This window comes from Amblyomma americanum, chromosome 5, assembly GCF_052857255.1.
Source record: "Amblyomma americanum isolate KBUSLIRL-KWMA chromosome 5, ASM5285725v1, whole genome shotgun sequence".
Classification (NCBI taxonomy): Eukaryota; Metazoa; Arthropoda; class Arachnida; order Ixodida; family Ixodidae; genus Amblyomma; species Amblyomma americanum.
In genome coordinates, this window is record NC_135501.1 from 28062091 (window position 1) to 28082941 (window position 20851).

A 20851-nucleotide genomic window follows, 5' to 3' on the forward strand; every position below is an offset into this window, starting at 1 on the left:
ATGGCTAAATGAGATAAGGAAATTTGAGGATAGAGGGTGGTAGCATGTGGCACCGGATAAAGTTACCTAAGATGAACTGGAGAACCATTGTTCTGCACTAATTTTAACCGCACATTCACACGACAGACAAAATCACTAACTCCAGGCACGGACTGCGCATCATGCGACTCAATGTCAATCACCATTGTAAATGGCACCAGCACCGCGGACTGCACATGAGGAAAAGTAGACATATTTTTGCTCTCAACATTGAGCAGCAGTCAGCTGCGCTTTTAAGAGCAGAGCACTAAAGTACGGCAACATTGGCACTTTGTTTTACTGGCATGAGGGTGTTCGTGAGCTTGCAAGTCCCATGTTTGTTTTGCACCAATTGTGTTAATTGCGAGGTATGTTTAACTAATGAGGGGAATCTAACAAGGGCGTCAGCCCTCCGCTACGGCACCTCTTCTTTAATTCCCTTCTATGTCCCTTCCTTATATCTCGGTTCAAGTGTCCACCAAAATGTGAGACAGTTACTGTTACATTTCCTTCAATGTTCCTTCAACTAAGTTTAATTTTTCAAGGACGCAGCTTTGAGAAGGCAGAGGTACAAACTGTGCAGTACAACCATATGCTATGGCAATAAACCAGCAATAAATCGGTGCTGACAGCAGCTTGCCCAGTGCATTGCAAGGATGCTATGCCATACAAGAATTGGTATCATCTTGCAATGTTACATTTGTGACTGACAATTTGGCCTCTGTATCTGAAATACTGGTAAACCATCATTGCAGAGCACAATGTTTTTAAAGGGATAAATGAATATATAGGTCTTTTTCGTGGACACATATGCATACCAGGCAACAGGTGTGCGATGTCAAAGCACGTTTATGTTAACCGCAGCTGCGTGAAGAGCTACAGCAGCGACTATATTTTGTACAAGTCTACAGTTCCGGTAATTAATTATAAGCTGAGGTACTGCTGTGAAGTGCATGTAGAGTTTGCATTCATTTCTAAACCTAGCTGCAAGCCTATGTTGAAAATATTTTTCTAAATTGGCAGCTAAGATATGCAGCCCAGAAAAAGAGTAACTACCGTGAACGGATCAGGAGGGATGACACAGCCGAAGGCAGGAAGCATGCATGGCCCAATAGATGCTGGCAGCTGGCAACTGCAAATAAATACATCCAGATCAACAGCTGTCAGTGGCTGTAGCAATGTAATGAATGACAAGAGAGGAAATCATCTACTGCTTTAAAAGCTAAAATTATACGTAATATAAGTAAATAAAAACCAAATGAGCTAGCCCTTGACAAAAGAAATGAACAGATTTTATGTAATGCAAGCATACACATTCCTTGAGAAGAGTCACAATGATTGTTATAACCACACTGTAAGATGAGCTGGATGAAATACCGCACACCAATTTAGCAAGCGAAAGCGTAACTCTGTTGTTATATCCGGTGCCATTTTTATTTACCACGGCCCCCGAGTACTAAACGCACATAGAGACAATGAGAACCACACCTTTCATGCAGGATATAGGCCCTGCTTTTTCGGCGTCGCATTATAGCTGCGGCAACCGCATGCAGACTGCCTCCACTCACATCCGTATATAGCCGCATACATATAGCGCGAGTGAATACAGATCATTAGCAAAGAAACGCAGAGAGGGACTCACCGGTCATGCGATTCATCCAGGGTTAGTAAAACCGCGCAGGAGTCTACGTTGACTTTACAGATGACAAGACTTCGCAGCGGTGTACGTCTTTCTTCGTGGCTTACCTGTTGAAACTCGCCAATGTTGACAGGCCGTAATTCTGGTCATCGGCTTCCAAAACACACTCCTGCTCACCTTCCTATTGAATGTGTTCTTCACACGTGTCCGCCGTACAAGCACTCAAACAATGCCCCACAGAGGCAAATAATACAGCGTTGGGCGTTTTTATCGTGAACACTTAAAAAATTTTCCCGCCTCAACCGCTGGATCATTTGTCGTGAAACTGCACAGAGAGCTTGCGTATTATGGTAACTTTTGTATCGTAGCAAGTTTTACAACGGTACTTACTTACTTGACCCTTGCATGATGCGAAAACATAATCGTCTACGTAGAGATCGGCAACCAAAACCCGCTGACGACGCTTTTTCGCTGAAGGGCGGCAGTGGCGTCATCTGTTTTCGGCAGCGGAAAGCGTCCCTATGAGACCGTCGAGGAGAGCGTTGCAAGGAGCGCGGGCCCTTTGGATATGCCGTTATGGCCGTTTCGTCCGCTACAACTGAAGCGCTACAACATTTGCGGCTAACTGAGCGGGAAAAAATATCAGAACAGCTGATTTAACGAGGCTTTACCTTTCAAAGAATATTGTTTGCAACGCTCGTCTCGGCGGCCTAGTACCGCTTTCCACTGCCGAAAACAGATGACGCCACCACCGCCCTTCAGCGGAAACTCGTCGTTTGCGGGTTTTGGTTGCCGATCTCTACGTAGATGATTATGTTTTCGCATCATGCATGGCTCAACTAAGTAAGTACCGTTGTCAAACTTGCTACGATACAAGAGTTACCATAATACGCAAGCTCTGTGTGCAGTTTCACGGCAAATGAGCCAGCGGTTGAGGCGGAGAAATTTTTTTAAATATTCACACTAAAAACGCACAAAACTGTACAAAACGCGACGCGTCGTTTACCTTGCAATGGCGCCGACGGCTGCGCTTTCGCGTCGTCGAAAAATTGCAACCAACAAAGAAACTTGTTTTTTTTTAAGTCACAAATATTTAAATTATCTTCACAACAAAGACATTGCATTTCATAAATTTTTTTTCAACATTTATGAAAATTAAAGCGCTTTCAGTTACTTTTTCTGGCATGTCGTTTGCAGAAGCTGCGATCCTGTGATCCCCTGAAGTGACCCGGATGCTCTAGCAGACGACGGAGCAGACGACGGAGCAGACCACGCTGTTGATGGAATGCAATTTCGTTTGATGCCAGGTAATATCTCTAAGTTGCTACAAAAACATCGAAGAGATGCGCCGTATCTCAAGCTGGAGAATATCGTGGATAAGTTTAACGCAATTTGCACGATGGCGAGCAGCTGCGATGCATTAATTTCCGCGACACTGGCACGCTCGCCGGAGATCATGAAACTTAGCAGCTTAATCTGTGACCAGTACAAGCGGATTGCTTTGATATCAACTGCGTTACGAAACTACGTCGATACTTGCGTCACACTTTAGCTGATATGCAACAGCGGCTAGCACTCGCCGCATCCTGATCGCGTGTAGTTTCATCAACAAGAGCCCGGCCACTAGCGCATCGAAGCAGCCGTGTTTTCTCGAGTTCGTATCGTTACGATAAATACGAGCTGTTTTGGCACATACTGGAATTGAAGTTCTCAGCCTGTGCGCCACGAACGGTGACGATGGCGTCGCGGACGATCTTAACGAAGACTCGCCGCAGCGCAGCTGCTCACCCAAGCAGATGGGCGTTAAAATTTGTTCACCAGTACTGCAAACGTGGGCATAAAATATCGCTCAGTCGCGGACGAGTGGCTCGGTGCTCGATTTTCAAGCCTTTCGAGTGAAAGTCGCAAGCTGTTGAGCCAGTCAGCGAGCCAGCCGGAGTGACCGAGCCGAGCTTTCGGGAACGACGCCGCCCGCGGTCGCGCCGGGCAATGAACTACGTGCTACCCCCTGGCTGCCCTATTCGTCGCTAAGCCTAGCCAGTTGCACATCGGTGCAGCAGCTGAGTGCACTTCAGAACTGGCTAGCGCTGAGGTGCTGCTCTCGTCATCGTTTTACTGTGAACCTCGTCTCATAGTAAAACAAAGATATGCTCGGTTTCCGCGACACCTTCAGGAGCGAAGCCATCTGAGGCCAGGAGAGCCGCGATTGAGCTGCAATTAAAGGCGTTATGGGAAGACATTTGTTTGTATTCCTGTTATCGCTTCTACCAACAACTCGATATTGGCCGACGATACTCCATCCGACGGCTTAGTATGGACTTGAACAAACATTACTGTCGCATTTTTCTGACGCTGGCGGCCGGCATCCAGGCTGGCATGCCGGCCCCGAGAAGGGCGCCCGTACGTTATCGTGGCGCTTAACATGGCGTCATCATGGCCCGTACGTTATCATGGCGCTGTATGGCCGTGGTGCACATCAAAACCGCCAGACATCCTCCTGTTCGCTCAGATTGTCCTAACACACAGTCACACTGGGACTAGAACACTTTAGAGGACCGAGCGCGGAAGCGCAGGAGCTAGACTGTGCCAAAGCAGGCGAAACTCTTGAAAGCGCGCGATTGACGTCAGTCCCAAGACTTTATTCTCATTTCGACCGAAAATCAAATCGGCTCAAACTCGCCGGCCGTCGCATTTCACCTTCGGCTGCATACGCTGTTCTCTATATTTAGCGACATTCTCGTGTCACCGACATGAAATATTCAGTGAAGGCAATGAACGACATCGTAAAGTATCTTTTTTTGCTATTCTATGATAAGCAGCACGTCACTGCCGCTAAAAAAATTCTCCGCCAACACTGTATCAGTGTTGGACTTAAGAGCGTTAGCTACGAGAGCTTCAAGTGTTTAGATCGGGGTGCTCAGCAAACATGGAGAAGACAAAATACAAACATCTGAGGGCGTTTCGATTCGGAAACATTCCTTCTATGATACAAGCAGCGCTATCCACTTCAAAGATTTTGCACTACTATTGCGATTTACAGCCCCCTTCACTATATCCGGTATGCTTCCTCCTTATATATCAGGTAACCAATTGTATAAACGTGTGTATTACAACAAGACGAATCGTTTGACCTCATCCGGAACCCCCTGCGACAAACTATTAGGCCATATGGATGTCTGGAAGTCCCCGGAATGCATGGTTTGGCGGCGAAAAGGTCATCGGTGCGAATGCCGCACATATTTTGGGCTTCCTCTTAATATTTATTTTATCCTCAGGAACATGACAAGTCAAATGACACCCCTTCGATCATTCTGCGTCAAACGGGCGACCCCAAATTTGATGCAAATGGGGGCCCCGGGGTTCCGCTTCGATAGCCGCTATACTGGCATATGTATAACGGATCGAAGGTATCTGTGACAACTGAGGCTCTGCGCGCCCGCTGTTGCTATGTGATATAGTGTGGTAACTGTCTTGGCAAATTTGACCTTCCCTGCAGACAGACGTGCCCTTGACAAACGTTAGTAAGAGCTGATGCTCTTAAAACTGAAACGTGGAAAAATGATAACGGGGTTGCTTTGAACATTTATACAGAGAACTGCGTGCATGTACATACATGCTGCCTTTGTGATAGCCGGATGATTATGGCGAGTAATTTTCCCTGATTGACGATTAACGACATTCTTTTCCGAAACGCGCATATAAGTGTCCTTGGCCTTTTCTGCGCATGCAGTAGTAGCGGTAAATTATGTTACATGGCTTGAACACTTCACAGAAGCCAGGAGGACACTGACTTTCAGTAGCGCCTTTCGACTTGCGCACGCCGATTGGTGTACAGGCGCTGTCGTGGCTGGCTACATGCCGCCACCGCAAGTACGTGCGGATAACCAGGCACCGCTGGCTTCGTCGCTTGTGCAATACAGCTTTCTGGGCTTTCAAAGCCGCTTTGACAAATCTTTGGTCAATTTGATCCTATCGCTGTCACACGACAGCACGAAAGTATTTCTAGAATTCTGCAGTAAAACAATTGCCATCACCAGGAATCTGTCGTACGACACATCCCTCGATAGGAATCTATCGCGCGGCACAATCCACGACAGGTATCCGTCGCGTGACACATCCCACGACAGGTATCTGCCGCGCGGCATATCCCACGATAAGCTGTTGTGTCGCGAGACAGGCCGCACGACGGGTACTTTTGTCGCGTAAAAAGAGGCGCGCTAGAAGTCTGTCACGCGACTGAACCCGCGACAGGCAACTTTGCTGAGGTACGCAATCTCTGTCGCGTGGCACGACTCCCTCTGTCGCACGACAGTACCTGCGACAGAAACCTGTCGCGCGACAAATGCGGCGACAGGGACCTCTTCGCACGACAAAATGCAGGAAAGATGTCCGTCGTGCGGCAGAACCTAATACAAACTTTGTCGCGTGATAGAACGCACGACACGAACCTTGTCGCACGACACAAGGCACGACAAGACAGCTTGTCTTGCGACACAAAATTGTGTCGCGCGACAGATGCGCGCCAAAAAATTCTGTCGTGCGTTTTGATCGGGTTATTCCTTAATGAGAGATCCATGGCCTTGCCCGACGAGCATCGAGTGAGGCAGCAAGCCAGCGTCCATTGGCAACTGGAACAGATAGTTCCGCGGAAGCGAGTAAGGCGCCCTGTGTTGTCCCGACTCCTCTTTGTTAGTTTAGCATGGCAGAGACAATGTTATTCAAAATAAGTAGCTATTAGGGCTGATTTTGTGAGGTCTCTTTGTGAATCAGTCCCATTTGATGATTTTGCTTCATGTCTTGAAAGGAAAAGTAAATCGTTTACTTAAATTTGCCCGCGAATAAAGCGATTTAGTCACTACGAATTAGGAAGACGTCGTCGAATCGCATCTTTAGTCCACGTGTAGTCAACACCACTCAAAAGGAAACGCAACCATCAGAATTATTTTTTTGCGGCACAAGCCTGTCATATATTTACCAGCCGGCCACCAAGAATAGCGTTGCTAAAAATGATTTTTCAATTCCACGTCAATTTGAGATCGGCGCGAAAAGTGCGTCTGAAGCAGACGATGATTGACATCACTTTGCCCTGCCTTGTCGCTAACTAAAACTTCTGACAGCCAATCAGAGAGGCAACATGGCACCGACAGGCGAATGTGAATATCGACAATAGGGCCTCTGGAGTACCTGAGTTCGAGCCAAACCGCGGCAGCCGCACTTCGATGGAGGCCCGCCGCGGTGGCTCCGTGGTTAGCGCGCTCGGCTACTGAACCAGAGTTACCGGGTTCGAACAAAACCACGGGGGCTGCGTTTCGATGGAGGCGAAGAGCTAAGGCGCCCGTATGCTGTGCGATGCCAGCGCGCGTTAAAGATTCCCAGGTGGTCGAAATTATTCCGGAGCCCTCCACTGCGGCTCCTCTTTTAATTCGAAAACTTTACTGGCTGCAGGTTGAGCAAATTCGCGTGATTCCTGGAGAGCCGTGCTGCGCATGCGCAAGGAGAAGTGACGACACACGGCGCATTTCTCTCTCTCACTCCCTATTCAAAACTGCGCATGCGCCACTGGTATCACCGAGCCACAGGTGTTCCACCGTTGGGCAGCGCCGCGCCTTTTCCTAAAAATCCAACTTTCAATTTTCAGTTTTCTCTAACCTCTTTCACCCGCCCCGTTGGCTCAGTGGTTAGGGCGCTCAACTACTGATCCGCAGTTCCCGGGTTCGAACCCGACAGCGGCGGCTGCGTTTTTATGGAGGAAAAACGCTAAGGCGCCCGTGTGCTGTGCGATGTCAGTGCACGTTAAAGATCCCCAGGTGGTCGAAATTATTCCGGAGCCCTCCACTACGGCACACCTCTATTCCTTTGTTCTTTCCCACCCTCCTTTACCCCTTCCTTTGCGGCGCGGTTCAGGTGTCCAACGATATGTGAGACAGATACTGCGCCATTTCCTTTCCCCGAAAACCAATTATTATTATTATTAACCTCTTTCCGTCCCATTATCTCTTCCTTTACGGCGCGGTTCGGGTGACCACCGAGATATGTGAGGCGGTTACTGTGCCATTTCCTTTCCTCAAAAACCCAACAAAACAAGTGAGCCGACGGCGTTTGTAGAGTCCATTGGCGTTGACAACTTTGCAAAGACTGTTCATTTTCACGAAAGGAAAGCCGCACAACCAGCTCCGTCGGTCAATGGAGACCTCAATCTCGCTTTCACTTTATATATCCTGGATTAGCTGGATTAACCGACATTAATTTTTTTTCTCCTTTATTCCTTCCCTACGCGGCGCGGTTCAGGTGTCAGCTTATATATGACAGATACTGAGCGATTTCCTTTCCCTAAAAAACAAATTGATTTAAACGCAAAAGCCGCCCGTGAGCTGTGCGATGTCAGTCTGCACATTAAAGATCACCAGTAGGTAGAAATTATTCCGGAGCCCTCTACTACGGCCTCTTTTTTCGTACATGTAATGCTCACCTGTTCCAATTGCCATCCCAGAGGTGGCACTCACTCACTGTGAACATCTGATGTCAAGCTCAGCTCTACAGGACCAGAGACACCATCAACAGTGCCAATAACAGGCAAACCCTCCAGTGGCTTGTACACCATTTGTAACGGTGGAACCGGCCCATAGGCCATGAGGGGGCTCTTTCACACACCTGTAATTTTAATGGCCAATAAAGTTTACACCAGCACCACCATGATGATGGCAAGCTTCCGCTGGTGCTTCATGCGACCTAGCTCCCTCTCTTGGCTGCAATCGAAACAACTTTTCACCTATCTCCGACAGTAAAAAGTCAATTTAGAACCCTTTCAAAAAGTCAATTTAGAACCCTTTCAACCCCGCCGCGGTGGCTCAGTGGTTAGGGCGCTCGACTACTGATCCGGAGTTCCCGGGTTCGAACCCGACCGCGGCGGCTGCGTTTTTATGGAGGGAAAACGCTAAGGCGCCCGTGTGCTGTGCGATGTCAGTGCACGTTAAAGATCCCCAGGTGGTCGAAATTATGCCGGAGCCCTCCACTACGGCACCTATTCTTCCTTTCTTCTTTCACTCCCTCCTTTATCCCTTCCCTTACGGCGCGCTTCAGGTGTCCAAAGATATATGAGACAGATACTGCGCCATTTCCTTTCCCCAAAAACCAATTATTATTATTATTATTATTATTAACCCTTTCAGAATGCGTATGACCAAAGTGCGACCACTGCCTCCGGCACTGTTCTCGCTCCGACAGTCGGCGTGTGTCATTTCCTCGGATTCACTGTACAAAACCACTGCCCTCATTTAACTACTTTCGCCGCATCAGGCTGGAAAAGGCCGTAGATGTCAATGCGCAAGTGAATCAACAACTTCCGTGTTGTTCACACGTACAGAATTACGCAAGGCTCCGAGATATAACGACATAAGAGGGCCACCATACTTTTGATGCCAAAATAATTATCGTCTCCACGTTATGTATGACCGACATTCAGAAACCGATATCAAAATTTGGTTACCAGCAGGTGGTATTTAGTGCACGTTGTGCAGCTAGTCCGAGCTGTGCGAAATCAGACAAACCTGACGGCTAAGCAACGGTTTTTTTATCTTGAAACTGAATTCCTATTTTCCCCGCCGCGTTTGTCAGAAAATGAGGGACGCTGGCTGGAATTCACACTTTTGTGCCCGCTTTTTCTTCACACAGTGGCGCCCAGTATTCTCACTGGTCGACTATGTATCCCAACGTGCAAACTGAAATCGTGACGTGGGCAGTAAGCTCGTGATGAAAATAGTGCATATTTTGCTTCTCCAGCTAGGTTAGGTGCCCGAAGTTTTGCTTTACATGGAAAATTTGTCTCGGCGAAAAATTTGTAGCCAAATCACCTTTTTTTCCTCGTATTCATGAAAACTGACGTCATATTTTTACACACGGTCACCTTCCAAATCGTGAAAAGTTATGACCACAAAGCAATGACTCTCAGACAAGGCTTCAGAAAGGAAGCTGTGTTAGTACTATCACTACGCAGCCAGTGTCTAATGCAGCATTGATAATGTCACACTGCTTTGTTGACATTGCCCGTGATTTCACTGCTAAAGTTTCTCGCATTATGTCGGAGGAAACTCCCCGACCTCTCTTTCAACCCAAAAAACTTCTATACGAAATTAGGTCCGCTCAGAGTGCTACGCTTCGAGCGTAGTGAGGTCAATTCGCTCAAACCTTTCTGGGAATGATAACACTCTCGAAGACATTGAGAACGGGCTGATTGAAATTGGAGACCAACTCGCCTAGTGTGCAGTTGGACAGCGCCCATTTGCCGAGGAGAGGGCGTTGTGTGTTTGTGTCGTATCGGCGATTGGGAAACGAATCTTTTGCCTCATTGCTGCGATATCTGATGTTTTGTTTCTTTCTTGCTTTCAATTTATGCTGCATTGTATTTTCCTGCATAGCGTTCTTTCTACCGGGAACTTTTCGCTGCTGCTTATGTAATAATCCTCCGCACAGTAATGCCGGACGAAAATGGAGCTGTGGGTAAAGTGATAAATAAATGAATAAAACAACCTGTATATTCGGATCAGCCATCTTCAAGGCATTTTTGATGCTGTGTATGTGAGTGGCAGAGAAAAAAAAACAAATCAAGTTTCTGTTTGGCAACAGCCCAACCTGAAGTCGACAACTTGGTCAACAATCAAGAACAGCTCTGAAAAAACAACCAAATCTCTCTAAGACAGACCAAAGAAGACCATTGTCGTAGAAGTAGTAATAATGGGAGTGGTCCAGTCTAGGTTCACCCTGGATGTCGCTGTTCAGACCATGGCCGTCTCCTACGCCATCAGAAATTTTGCCCTTTATGCTGCATGGGCACTCCGCCTCAAGAAGACCGTGCGAAAGGGTTTATCATGGACCAAATTACTAGCCGATCTGCCGCTTCTTTAACCACAATGCAGCAACGAACATGAAGTAGTTAGTGTGGGCAGATAAAAAAGAAAATAGAATTTATACTGGCCAGCCCGCGCCGCCTAAGGCACAACGGGCTAGCATCAACGAACAGTCCCCTTCGAAACGCCTCAACGTCGCGCTTGCAGTTTTATGCCGCCGCATTCAGCCCGGTTGTTGCGAGATTATGGGATTCTAGCCGTGGGATAACATCGTAAAAAATTTTAGCATAGAGCGTTCCGCTATCGTTGACTACATCCGCGGCGAGATATCTGCGCATGCGCAGATGGCCCTGAGGTGCGCATAGCGGCCACTGTGCAGGCGCCGTTTGCTTCCAGGCTTCCCGCTGAAGAGGATCACGGTAGCGGATAGCGCTGTGCTTAATTTGTATATTAACTCGATTCTTCTTTTTTACACCTTGATTTTCTTTTCGAACATAGTTACTAGGAATGGCAAGAGATGGTGCTGTTTGGCGCATCGTTTTTCGCTGTTATATGAGTCGCAGCGACGAAAAACAAAAAGGGAATATATCTGCGCCAAACGGTCACTTTTTGGCACCAAAAAGCACTATTGGCTGCTCCAAAAGCACCCGCCGCGGTGGCTCACTGGTTAGGGCGCTCGGCTACTGAGCCGGCGTAGCTGGGCTCCATACCATCCGCTGCGGCCATGTTTCGATGGGGGCGAAACGCTAAGGCACCCGAGTGCTCTGCGTTGCCAGTGCACGTTAAATGGCCACTGCCCAGGGGTCTGGACATTTTAGACAAACAAGCCCCGCGCATTAAGGAGGCATTGAAGGTAGCCTCTGCAAAATACTAGAGCCATGCGCCCCCGAAATGCAGTAAATATTCAAATCGAAGCTCATTTGCTCTTTACTTCGAGAAGCCAACGTCCTCATGCTCTATGCTGGCTCCCGAGCCTTCAAGCTGACGTCATCTTGAAGACCTTCGCGAAAGGAATTCCACTGGTGCGTCGTTCTGACTGACGGGCGAAGGGTGGGCGTAGCCGATGCATCGTGTCGTCTGCTCGTTGCGCGCACTCTTTTCGTAGCGCCTTCCGCTTCCGCACACGCATACAAGCCACCCCCCCCCCCCAAGAAAAAAAAAACAAGGTTTTTAGTTATTCGTGTCAGTACATGCATGATTCAGCGTGTTCTGTGCGCGTGCCGTGTCGTGTGTCGTAGAGCCATTCTCTCGCTCGCACACCCAACCGCACCGCACCAGAAGTGGGGAACCTCATGAGGTCGGCCTCAACCTCACGTCGTGAGATGAGGTAGGCGACGGCTCGAAATTTTGTGAGTGAGGTCAGCAAATCAGACCTCAACCTCACGTGTGAGTTTGAGGTTGAGTGAGGTCGAGACTTTTTGCACTTGCCGTGGCCGTGGACGAGTGCCGCTTCCGAAGTGGAGTTTGAGCGCACTTCAGTGTTAATGCACTGACGCTTGGTGTTCGGTTTCCCTGTTTGGACAACCGGATGCCGCTGTCCGCTCTTAGCTTTCGGTGCGGCGCCGTAATGTCCGTTCAGCCCGAGCCTACAGAAGGACGCACCCCTGTGGTATTCATAGAAGGAGTGCTGCTGTCACAGTACGCAACTCTCCCTCCCTCTTGCCCCGCTGGCGTAGCAACCGTAGCTGCCTGCCGGTCGGCTAAAACTTTCGGGAGCGCGCAAAGAATATAACTCAGTTGAACCGCGGTAGCTTTGTCTGATGCCGCAGACAAATAAATTCAGCCCAACAGGCACGTTAAAAATTCGATACAGCGCGGATAGCCCATAACAAGAGTACTTCGTGTACATGATCGTTGCCGGTGCTGACGTCACGGCGTCTTGCAGTCGAGTAAAGGGATCCAGCTGTACATTACACGGTGACTTAACAGAACCTGGAGCAGCCGGAACAGGCGAGAGAATGTGATTCAGGTAGTTCCTAACAAGGACACCCGAAGATTTCATGAAAAAAGCATGAGGCCAGAAAAACTTGTATAACACCATCAAAGCTGTTGATCGGTGTCTTCCCCTTTCGAATCTCACATTACTTGTGTACATTCCCGTTGCGTAATGCCAGCAGATGAAAATATAATTTCACTTTTATATCCGCCTAAATAATTTTTTTTTCGTGTCTTGTTCCTTGCTCCTTCTCGGAAATTCACATATTATGCCGAAATACTGCAGCACCGTGTAAACTAATCAGCATAGCGGTGTTATAGCGGTAATATGTGCAAAACTGTAATCATTGTATGATGACGCGGTAGCTGATTTCTTTTCCCTTTTTTAATGAAGACATGTGACTAGAACTGATTACGTGCTGGCGCAGTGCTACCGAGTCGATGCTTCAAACCTTCTAGTATGACGTTTATAATTAGTAGGGCACACTGTTGTTAGCTTCTGTTTTTGGTGTGCGATTTTTGTTTGTAAGTTTGTAATCATTCTTTTTTTTCTCTCGTATGGGATGAGGTCGGTTGGCGGCGTGCCTTGCAGACGACCAGGCACTGCTCACACCGTTACCTTTGCATTAACTATTTTGCAGAGACCCACCCTTTACCTTAACCGGCTTCACAGAATGCTCACGCGGGGATCGCGGGTTAAAAAAGTTCGAGGATGCCGGCGTGCAATTGGTTAGTTCAGTTCTGAAAGAAAACAAGTGATTGACTCAAAGCAGCTAGTCTCAAACCGGTTGACGAAATGGTATCCAGAGTTCTGTTCGGGCATATAGTGTTTCGGAGTTTGTTTTTTGTCCCAGGCCTGGGGGGCGGGGGGGGGGGGGGGCTGGAAAAAGATTTTGCTCAGCGAAATTTGAGCGGAGAGTCGTGGTGCTCTTGACAGAGAGAGGGGGTGACGCTGCCCACTCACAATGGCTTTTTTTGGCCCGTGTGATTTCAATTGTCGGCGCAGTGTTCGAAGACATAATATAGCCCGTTCCTGCAAAGCGCCGCGGGATCACTGAGTCATCCTAGAAATCCCAAGACTTCGAAACCATTACCATCGCCACTTGGAGGGCAGGGCAGGATATATCGACTTCCCGGGACTCATAAACATACACTTTTATCATCGTCATCATCGTCGCCATCACCTACAGGGTCAACGGCATGTCTCGTTGCACGACCGTTGCAGTATGTCACACAAGAAAACCGGCGCGTTTACCTGCCGGACAATCCGAACGTCATTAATGTGGAGCCAGCTGTGGGCACTCTTTGTAATGCGTCATGCCCGCATGTGAAGCAATGTTGGATCCATATGGACCTTGAAATGGCGGTGGACAGAAAGCTGGTACGACGTTACATTACATCGTTGTCACTTGACTAGGTTTGGCGTCACATTACATCACTGCCACGTGACCTACTATTGCGTCACACTCATATGATGTGACCACTAATACTAACTAGTCTTAGCGTTACCTAATTATAATAATAAGCATTGGTTAGGCATGTTGATAAGTCTACGTTAATTAGCATTAATTATTGATGTAACGTCATTATATTCGTCACGTGATTCGGCGGATCCTAACGTCACATGCTGCCGTTCCTTGCGGGCACTTTTTTGCGGATATGACCTAGAAACTGAGCCTTCTAACGCTTCCGCATTAATAAAAGAAGCCGCTCTCTTCTACCTAGACATAAATACAACGCGCCTCTGTTGGTGTACTAAAGTTCAAGCTTGTTTTCGAAGGCAGAATACACAGGTCTGAAGAAAGCGTTATGCTGTGTGGCAGAATTTTCATCTTCGCTGAGTGCTCACGCTATGCCGGTAGAGCTACAAAATCTAAATATGCTGATATGCGTCTGCGTAGACGTCACACTGGAAAGCACATCGGGGACCAGTTTCTGAACATTCGTTGTTCTTAAGTCTAAGAAGAGTATCATGAATACCCTACAACCCCCCCCCCCCACCCCCACCGCCCTCCCAATTTCTGGTAGATGGTGCAGAAGGTCTGTGTTTGTCAACTGCCGGTTCGTGCGTGAATGGACGAAAGACTCCCAATACCAACAACTATACAGGAAGCAGTTGCCGAATATTGAAAATGATAAGTTTACATTTAGTTAGTAAAGCAAGCTGCATGAAGTACCTTCCGACGTACTGGTGTTAACCGCGTAAGGGACACCCCTGTTCGGTCCGCAAGCCAATAACTCTATGAGAGGTTATCCCAGATTATAAGTTTCTCCTATTGCGTGGACATCAATAGTGTCTGTACACACCTTATTCAATAATTACAGACGGATTAGTGCGGCTGTTGTAATTGTTGTGTGCGCGCAAAACCAAGCACGCGTGTTATCGCGTACTGCCTGCGCATGCTCACTGCCCGGCTATCTCTTATCGGGTAGCCCGTGCTGGCTTTAAAAGACCGCTCGCACGGGCCCACCGCGCTCAGTATGTAACCTGTTGGCTTCCTGCCAAGTAGAAGGAATAAACGTTCTTTCGATGCTACGTCTACGCCGCCCAGTTCTTGGATGCCAGACATGACATATTGGCGACGAGGATGGGATGACCGCCGTACGGAATTCGCAGTGTAAGGAACCTGGCCTCTGTGTAAAAAAGCTTCCCGCCACGAAGATTTCCCTGCGGTGAAATTCCTGAAACTGGCATCACGACAGCCGAAACTTCCAAGTGAGTCATGGGTCACATCGGCTACATTGAACCTTTCGACGAGACCACGAGAGACTGGCGCTCGTACGAGGAAAGGTTGAAGGCCTATCTTTCGGTCAACGATGTTCCAGTAGCAAAGAAGGTTCCTGCTTTCCTAAGTCTCATCGGCGCGAAGACCTACGCGCTGCTCAAGTCGCTGACGGCACCGGACGCACCGTTGTCACGAGAGTTTGACAGTCTTCTGAAACTCCTCAGCGATCACATGGCGCCGCAGTCGTCCGTCATCGCAGAGCGTGCGAAATTCTACAAGCGGTCACAGCGAAGCGGTGAGTCCATTGCCGAATTTGTCGCGGAACTTCGAAGGCTGGTGCAGAGTTGCGAATTTGGAAGTTTCTTGGATGAAGGATGAAGCGCTCCGGGACTGTTTCGTTTGCGGTCTGCTCCGCGAGGACATTCAGCGTGTGTTGTTCACGGAAGACAAAAAGCTAACCTTCCAGAAGGCCATGGAAACTGCAATGAAAAGCGCGGCGTTCACGCATAACAGCGTATCCCCGGCGTACGAAGTGAATAAGGTTCGAGGCGAAAAGCAGTCTGTGATGTCGCCAAACTGTTTCCGTTGCGGGTCACCCAATCACTCTAGTGAAGCGTGCCCTCATATCGGCGATACATGTTATAATTGTAACCGGAAAGGGCATATTCAACGCGCCTGCACGAAAGGAAAGAAAGCTAGGGAGGCAAAGCCTCGGAAACGTGTGAAGATGCTCATGTTCGTCCGAAACGAGTCGTCTGTCCCACTTCAGTCAGTCAACGCAGACCCGTTTACTGTACCCGTGAACGTTGACGGTGTCCTACTGACGATGGAGCTTGACACCGGCGCAGCAGTATCCGTCATATCATGGCGCGAATTCCAGGGGCTGTTTCCACGTAAGCGACTTCAGCCAGCTACGTTAAAGCTGCGCACGTATACTGGGGCCATAGTAACACCGAAGGGTATAGCGAAAGTCGTCGTGCACCACAACGGCCAGAGCGTGGAGCTTCCCCTGTACTTCGTGCACACTACAGGACCGGCACTCCTCGGCAGAGAATGGTTGCAAGATATTCGTCTGGATTGGAATAACCTAGTTTTTTTGAAGCACCTTGGTCCCTCTCGAGAAATGTCAAAACACTGGCAAGAAAAGCTGGAAGCCATGCTAGACAGCCGTTCCGAACTTTTCAAGGATGAGCTAGGTACCATCACAGAAGAGCAGGCCGAGCTTGTCCTTCGCGAAGGGTCACAGCCGAAGTTTGTAAAGGCAAGAAGCGTTCCCTTTGCTCTGCAAGGTGCAGTAGAAGCTGAACTTGCGAAAATGGAGAAGCTTGGTATCATAACGCCTGTTGCTACAAGCGAATACGCGACGCCCTTGGTACCGGTAGTGAAGAGGGATGGAAGCCTCCGACTGTGTGGCGATTATAAAACCACCGTCAATCCCTGTCTGGAAGTAGAACGCTACCCGCTACCTCAAATAGATGACCTTCTAGCAGCGCTTGCAGGAGGAGAATTTTCGAAGATCGACATGAGTAGGGCCTACCAGCAGGTAGTTATGGCGGAAAGCTCCCGGAAACTACTGACGATAAACACAGATAAGGGCTTGTATACTATGAACCGTCTGGCTTTCGGCATTTCGTCCGCCCCAAGCATATTTCAAAGAATTATGGACAACATGCTGAAAGGGTTGGAAGGAGTCAGTTGCTACCTTGACGACATCCTGGTCACAGGCAAGACCAAGCAAGAGCATTTCCATAACGTAGAAGCCGTCTTGTCAAGATTGCAGGAACGCGGTGTGCGCATCCGGCGCGATAAGTGCTCGTTCTTTCAACGAGAGCTCCGTTATCTGGGCCACGTCATCAACGCCGAGGGTGTTTGCGCATCAGCTAAAATAGTATTGGCACTGCTAAATGCGCCTGCTCCAAAGGACAAGCAGCAACTGCAGTCATTCCTTGGAATGGTCAATTATTACGGCAAGTTTGTTCAGCGTCTCTCGACTTTGGCACAGCCGTTGTACAGGCTGCTAAAGCAAACAAAGTAGTGGACGTGGGATGCGTCATGCCAGCTTGCTTTCACGGAGATAAAAGCAGCTATGGCTTCCCCTCCAGTTCTTGCCCACTATGATCCGAAGCGACCGCTTCAACTTGCCTGCGACGCATCTCAGTACGGCATAGGCGCAGTTCTTTCGCAGAAAATGTCAAATGGATCAGTTCGACCGGTTGCCTACGCATCCCGCACATTGTCAAGTGCCGAAAAGAACTACAGTCAGATCGAGAAAGAAGCCCTTGCCCTCGCATTCGGCGTAAAAAAGTTTCACTTCTACGTCTACGGAAGGTTCTTCACGCTTGTGACTGACCATAAACCACTGCAAACGATTTTCGGCCCGAAAACAGGCATTCCCGCGATGTCAGCTGCCCGCATGCAGCGTTGGGCGCTGACGCTGTCAGCCTACAACTATGCTCTTGAATTCAAGAAATCTACTGATAATGCGGAATCAGACTGTCTATCGCGCTTGCCGCTCGACAGCAGCGAAAAGCAATCGACAGAAGAAAGCGAAACTTTTTATTCGCTTCGTTTTGAAACGCTGCCTGTCACAGGCCAGGACATCGCTCGTGAAACGAGGCGTGATCCTTTACTAAGCAAGGTACTGAACTTCACAAGTGCTGGCTGGCCGTCGCATGTCGCTGAAAAGGAGTTGAAACTTTTCTTCGACAAGCGTTTGGAGCTCACAGTTCATCAAGGGTGTTTAATGTATGGCATGAGAGTAGTCGTGCCTCCGAAACACCGAGCCTTCTTGCTTGAGGAACTTCATCAGGGTCATCCCGGTATCGTAAGATGCAAAGAACTCGCGAGGAGCTACGTCTGGTGGCCTGGTATCGACGCGGACCTAGAGCAACACGTGAAGAAATGTGCAGAGTGTCAGCAGCAACGGAACGAACCAGCACCGGCTCCGCTTCATCCATGGTCATGGACGACTTCGCCGTGGCAAAGAGTTCACTTGGACTTTGCTGGACCCATGAAAGACAAAATGTTCCTTGTTGCTTTGGACGCACACTCAAAATGGCCGGAAGTTTATGTCATGCAGAAGACTACGGCGTACCACACAATTCAGCGTCTCCAAGACCTGTTCTCTCGTTTTGGCGTACCCGAGACCATAGCGACCGACAACGGACCACAGTTCGTTTCCGAAGAATTCAAGAGCTTCGTCAAAAGCTTCGGTGGTCGTCATATCGTGAGTGCAGCGTACCATCCAAGCACGAATGGCCTTGCGGAGATATTTGTACAGACAATGAAATCTGCGTTCCGGAAAGGACGACCCCAAGACTCCTTGCACGCAACCTTACAGACGTTCCTGATGACGTACCGCAACACGCCACATGCGACAAGAGAAACTCCAGAAAACCTTTTCATAGGTAGACGACTGCGCACGAGACTCGACGCAGTCAAGCCTTCTGTAGGGGTAAGAGTGGCTCAGCAACAGCTCTCCGATGTGTTGCGACGCAAGGCACGTGAGCGACTTTTCAACATCAACGATGAGGTCCTCGAGAGGAATTACAGAGGTCCTGAGAAATGGGTCCCTGGCACTATCATTCAGCAGTCTGGCCCCGTTTCATTCAAGGTTCGAGTTAGGACGAATCGTGGGGTGCTCATTTGGCGTCGTCATCAAAACTAGCTACTGCTCAGCATCGACAGCTCAAAGCAGAGCATCATGGAAGATTTTATTCCAGATTTTAGGGATCCTGAGAGCGACACCGAGCCACTTCCAGCTGCGGCCCCTGCGGCAACGAACGACCCTCCAGGGGAGCGACGCTATCCACAGAGGGACCGGCGACCTCCTGATCGATATCAGCCATAGTTGCATTGTATAATGTAGCAAAAGGACTTTGCGCTCATTAGGAGGAAGGAGATGTGTGCGCGCGAAACCAAGCACGCGTGTTATCGCGTACTGCCTGCGCATGCTCACTGCCCGGCTATCTCTTATCGCGTAGCCCGTGCTGGCTTTAAAAGACAGCTCGCACGGGCCCACCGCGCTCAGTATGTAACCTGTTGGCTTCCTGCCAAGTAGCAAGAATAAACGTTCTTTCGATGCTACATCTACGCCGCCCAGTTCTTGGATGCCAGACATGACAGTAATAACTAGTCATCACAATGGCACCATCATCATTTTGGGTTTCCTGTCTCAGAACACACAGAATTGTTTTTAAAGAAAAACTTCTTAGTCGCTTTTTATTTAGGTTTTGCTTTCTGAGGTCGAGCAGCCAACCCCAACCGCAAAATTTGAGCTTGATGTCAGGGTGAGCGAGGTCGCCAGTGGCTTCATGAAAGGTGAGGTGAGGGCGCCTCAGTAGACCAACTTTAACTGGTATAGTTGAGGCTGAGTGAGGTCAGCAGAATTTTTTTGACGTTGAGGTGAGGTCGAGATTTTTGAGGTAAAATGCCCGCCTCTGCAAGCAAACGTCTTTGCAGATTTTGATGTCCTTCCTCGGAAACCGGAAGACCGGGGTACGAAAGTGCTTGGACGGCAGCGGAAAGCAAAGGGGAAGAAGAGCCGACCACTTGGCCAAAAGCTTCCGTCTAGGAATACTAAAAAACTTCAGCTCCTCGTATATATACCAGCAACAAAAATTGGAGTATTTGATTGCTATGCTTTCTCTTTCACTCTTCTAGAGGCTGCAAAGCAACATCTTTGACCGCTACTCTGGGGCTGCATGCGGGTGATTTTTTTCCCATCACGTGTAGTATTCTTCTGTCACCGGAAACGTCAACGTTGGTGAAGTGAAGAGGAAGAACACTTTCCGAGAAGCGACAGAAGCGCAAGAAGATAGCTCGCTGCTAGGTTGAGGAAGCGCCTTGGCAGTGGGTGCGTGCTGTTGGTGTTCTCTTACATGTCCTTGCTGGCTGCTGCTGTTCTCTGCTTCTCCTGGTGGTTCTGGCTTGTCTATCATTGGTGAGCCCGTACTACGTTGGGAGGTTTTGGCCGAGGCGTAGGTCAACGCGCAGTTCATATGAAACTGAGGGTGCGTTTTGCTGAGAGATGTCGTTGACCTCCCCAGGTGGAGGATTGGCAGCTTGGTTTGCCAGCTTGCCAGCCCAAAGCCTGCCGCTTGAGTCCTTCAAAAAAATGGCATTGATGCAATTCCCGTGGCTCTCGTCCCAATCGGTGAGGGTTCAATAAAAATGAAAACCCCCAAACTAATTCAACAGGAACTAAGATAATAGAATGACCACTATCTGCTGATCGCTGAAGTGCGTCCATTTAGCCGTAGAGGCATTGTGTGCAAGTCCTCAGGCATCGCTTGTGTTCCAGACTTCCTTCAGTGCAAGATTTTCAGCCGACTGCCGGTGAAAGCATTCATTCCCGAACAGCTTGCATGTGTCAAGAGTATCGTACGTGGTGTGGACCCAGCATCGTCCCCACAAGAAATTCTAGAAAAATTTCCGAATGCAGGAGTTGGGGTCCTTTCAGTATACCGCTTAGTAGATAGGTAAATGGCTCGCGTGTTGCTACTGAGTCTGTAATAATAACTTTTGCTGGCTTTTCCTGCCCAGCTGAACTAAAATTTGGCCGATTGTATACCGTGTGGACACTCTGGAACCTCACCGTGTTCAATGCACCAACTGCTGCCGGTTCGGGCATAGCGGCAAAGCATGCAAGTCAGAGACCCGCTGCCGTTTATGTGGAGGTCATTCTGATG

At 48.8% G+C, this 20851-nt stretch overlaps 1 protein-coding gene across 1 annotated transcript; it reads left to right on the plus strand.

The window, feature by feature from the left end:
- The first annotated feature begins 15158 nt into the window (after nucleotides 1–15158).
- On the plus strand, nucleotides 15159–15539 carry LOC144133763 (uncharacterized). The gene has a single exon (XM_077666879.1). It carries the CDS (start codon nucleotides 15159–15161, stop codon nucleotides 15537–15539), a length of 381 nt encoding a protein of 126 aa, XP_077523005.1.
- Nucleotides 15540–20851: the final 5312 nt, after the last annotated feature.

Excerpts from the sequence above, each read along its gene's own strand:
- LOC144133763 (XM_077666879.1), top strand. The coding sequence starts at position 15,159 with ATGGGTCACATCGGCTACATTGAACCTTTCGACGAGACCACGAGAGAC.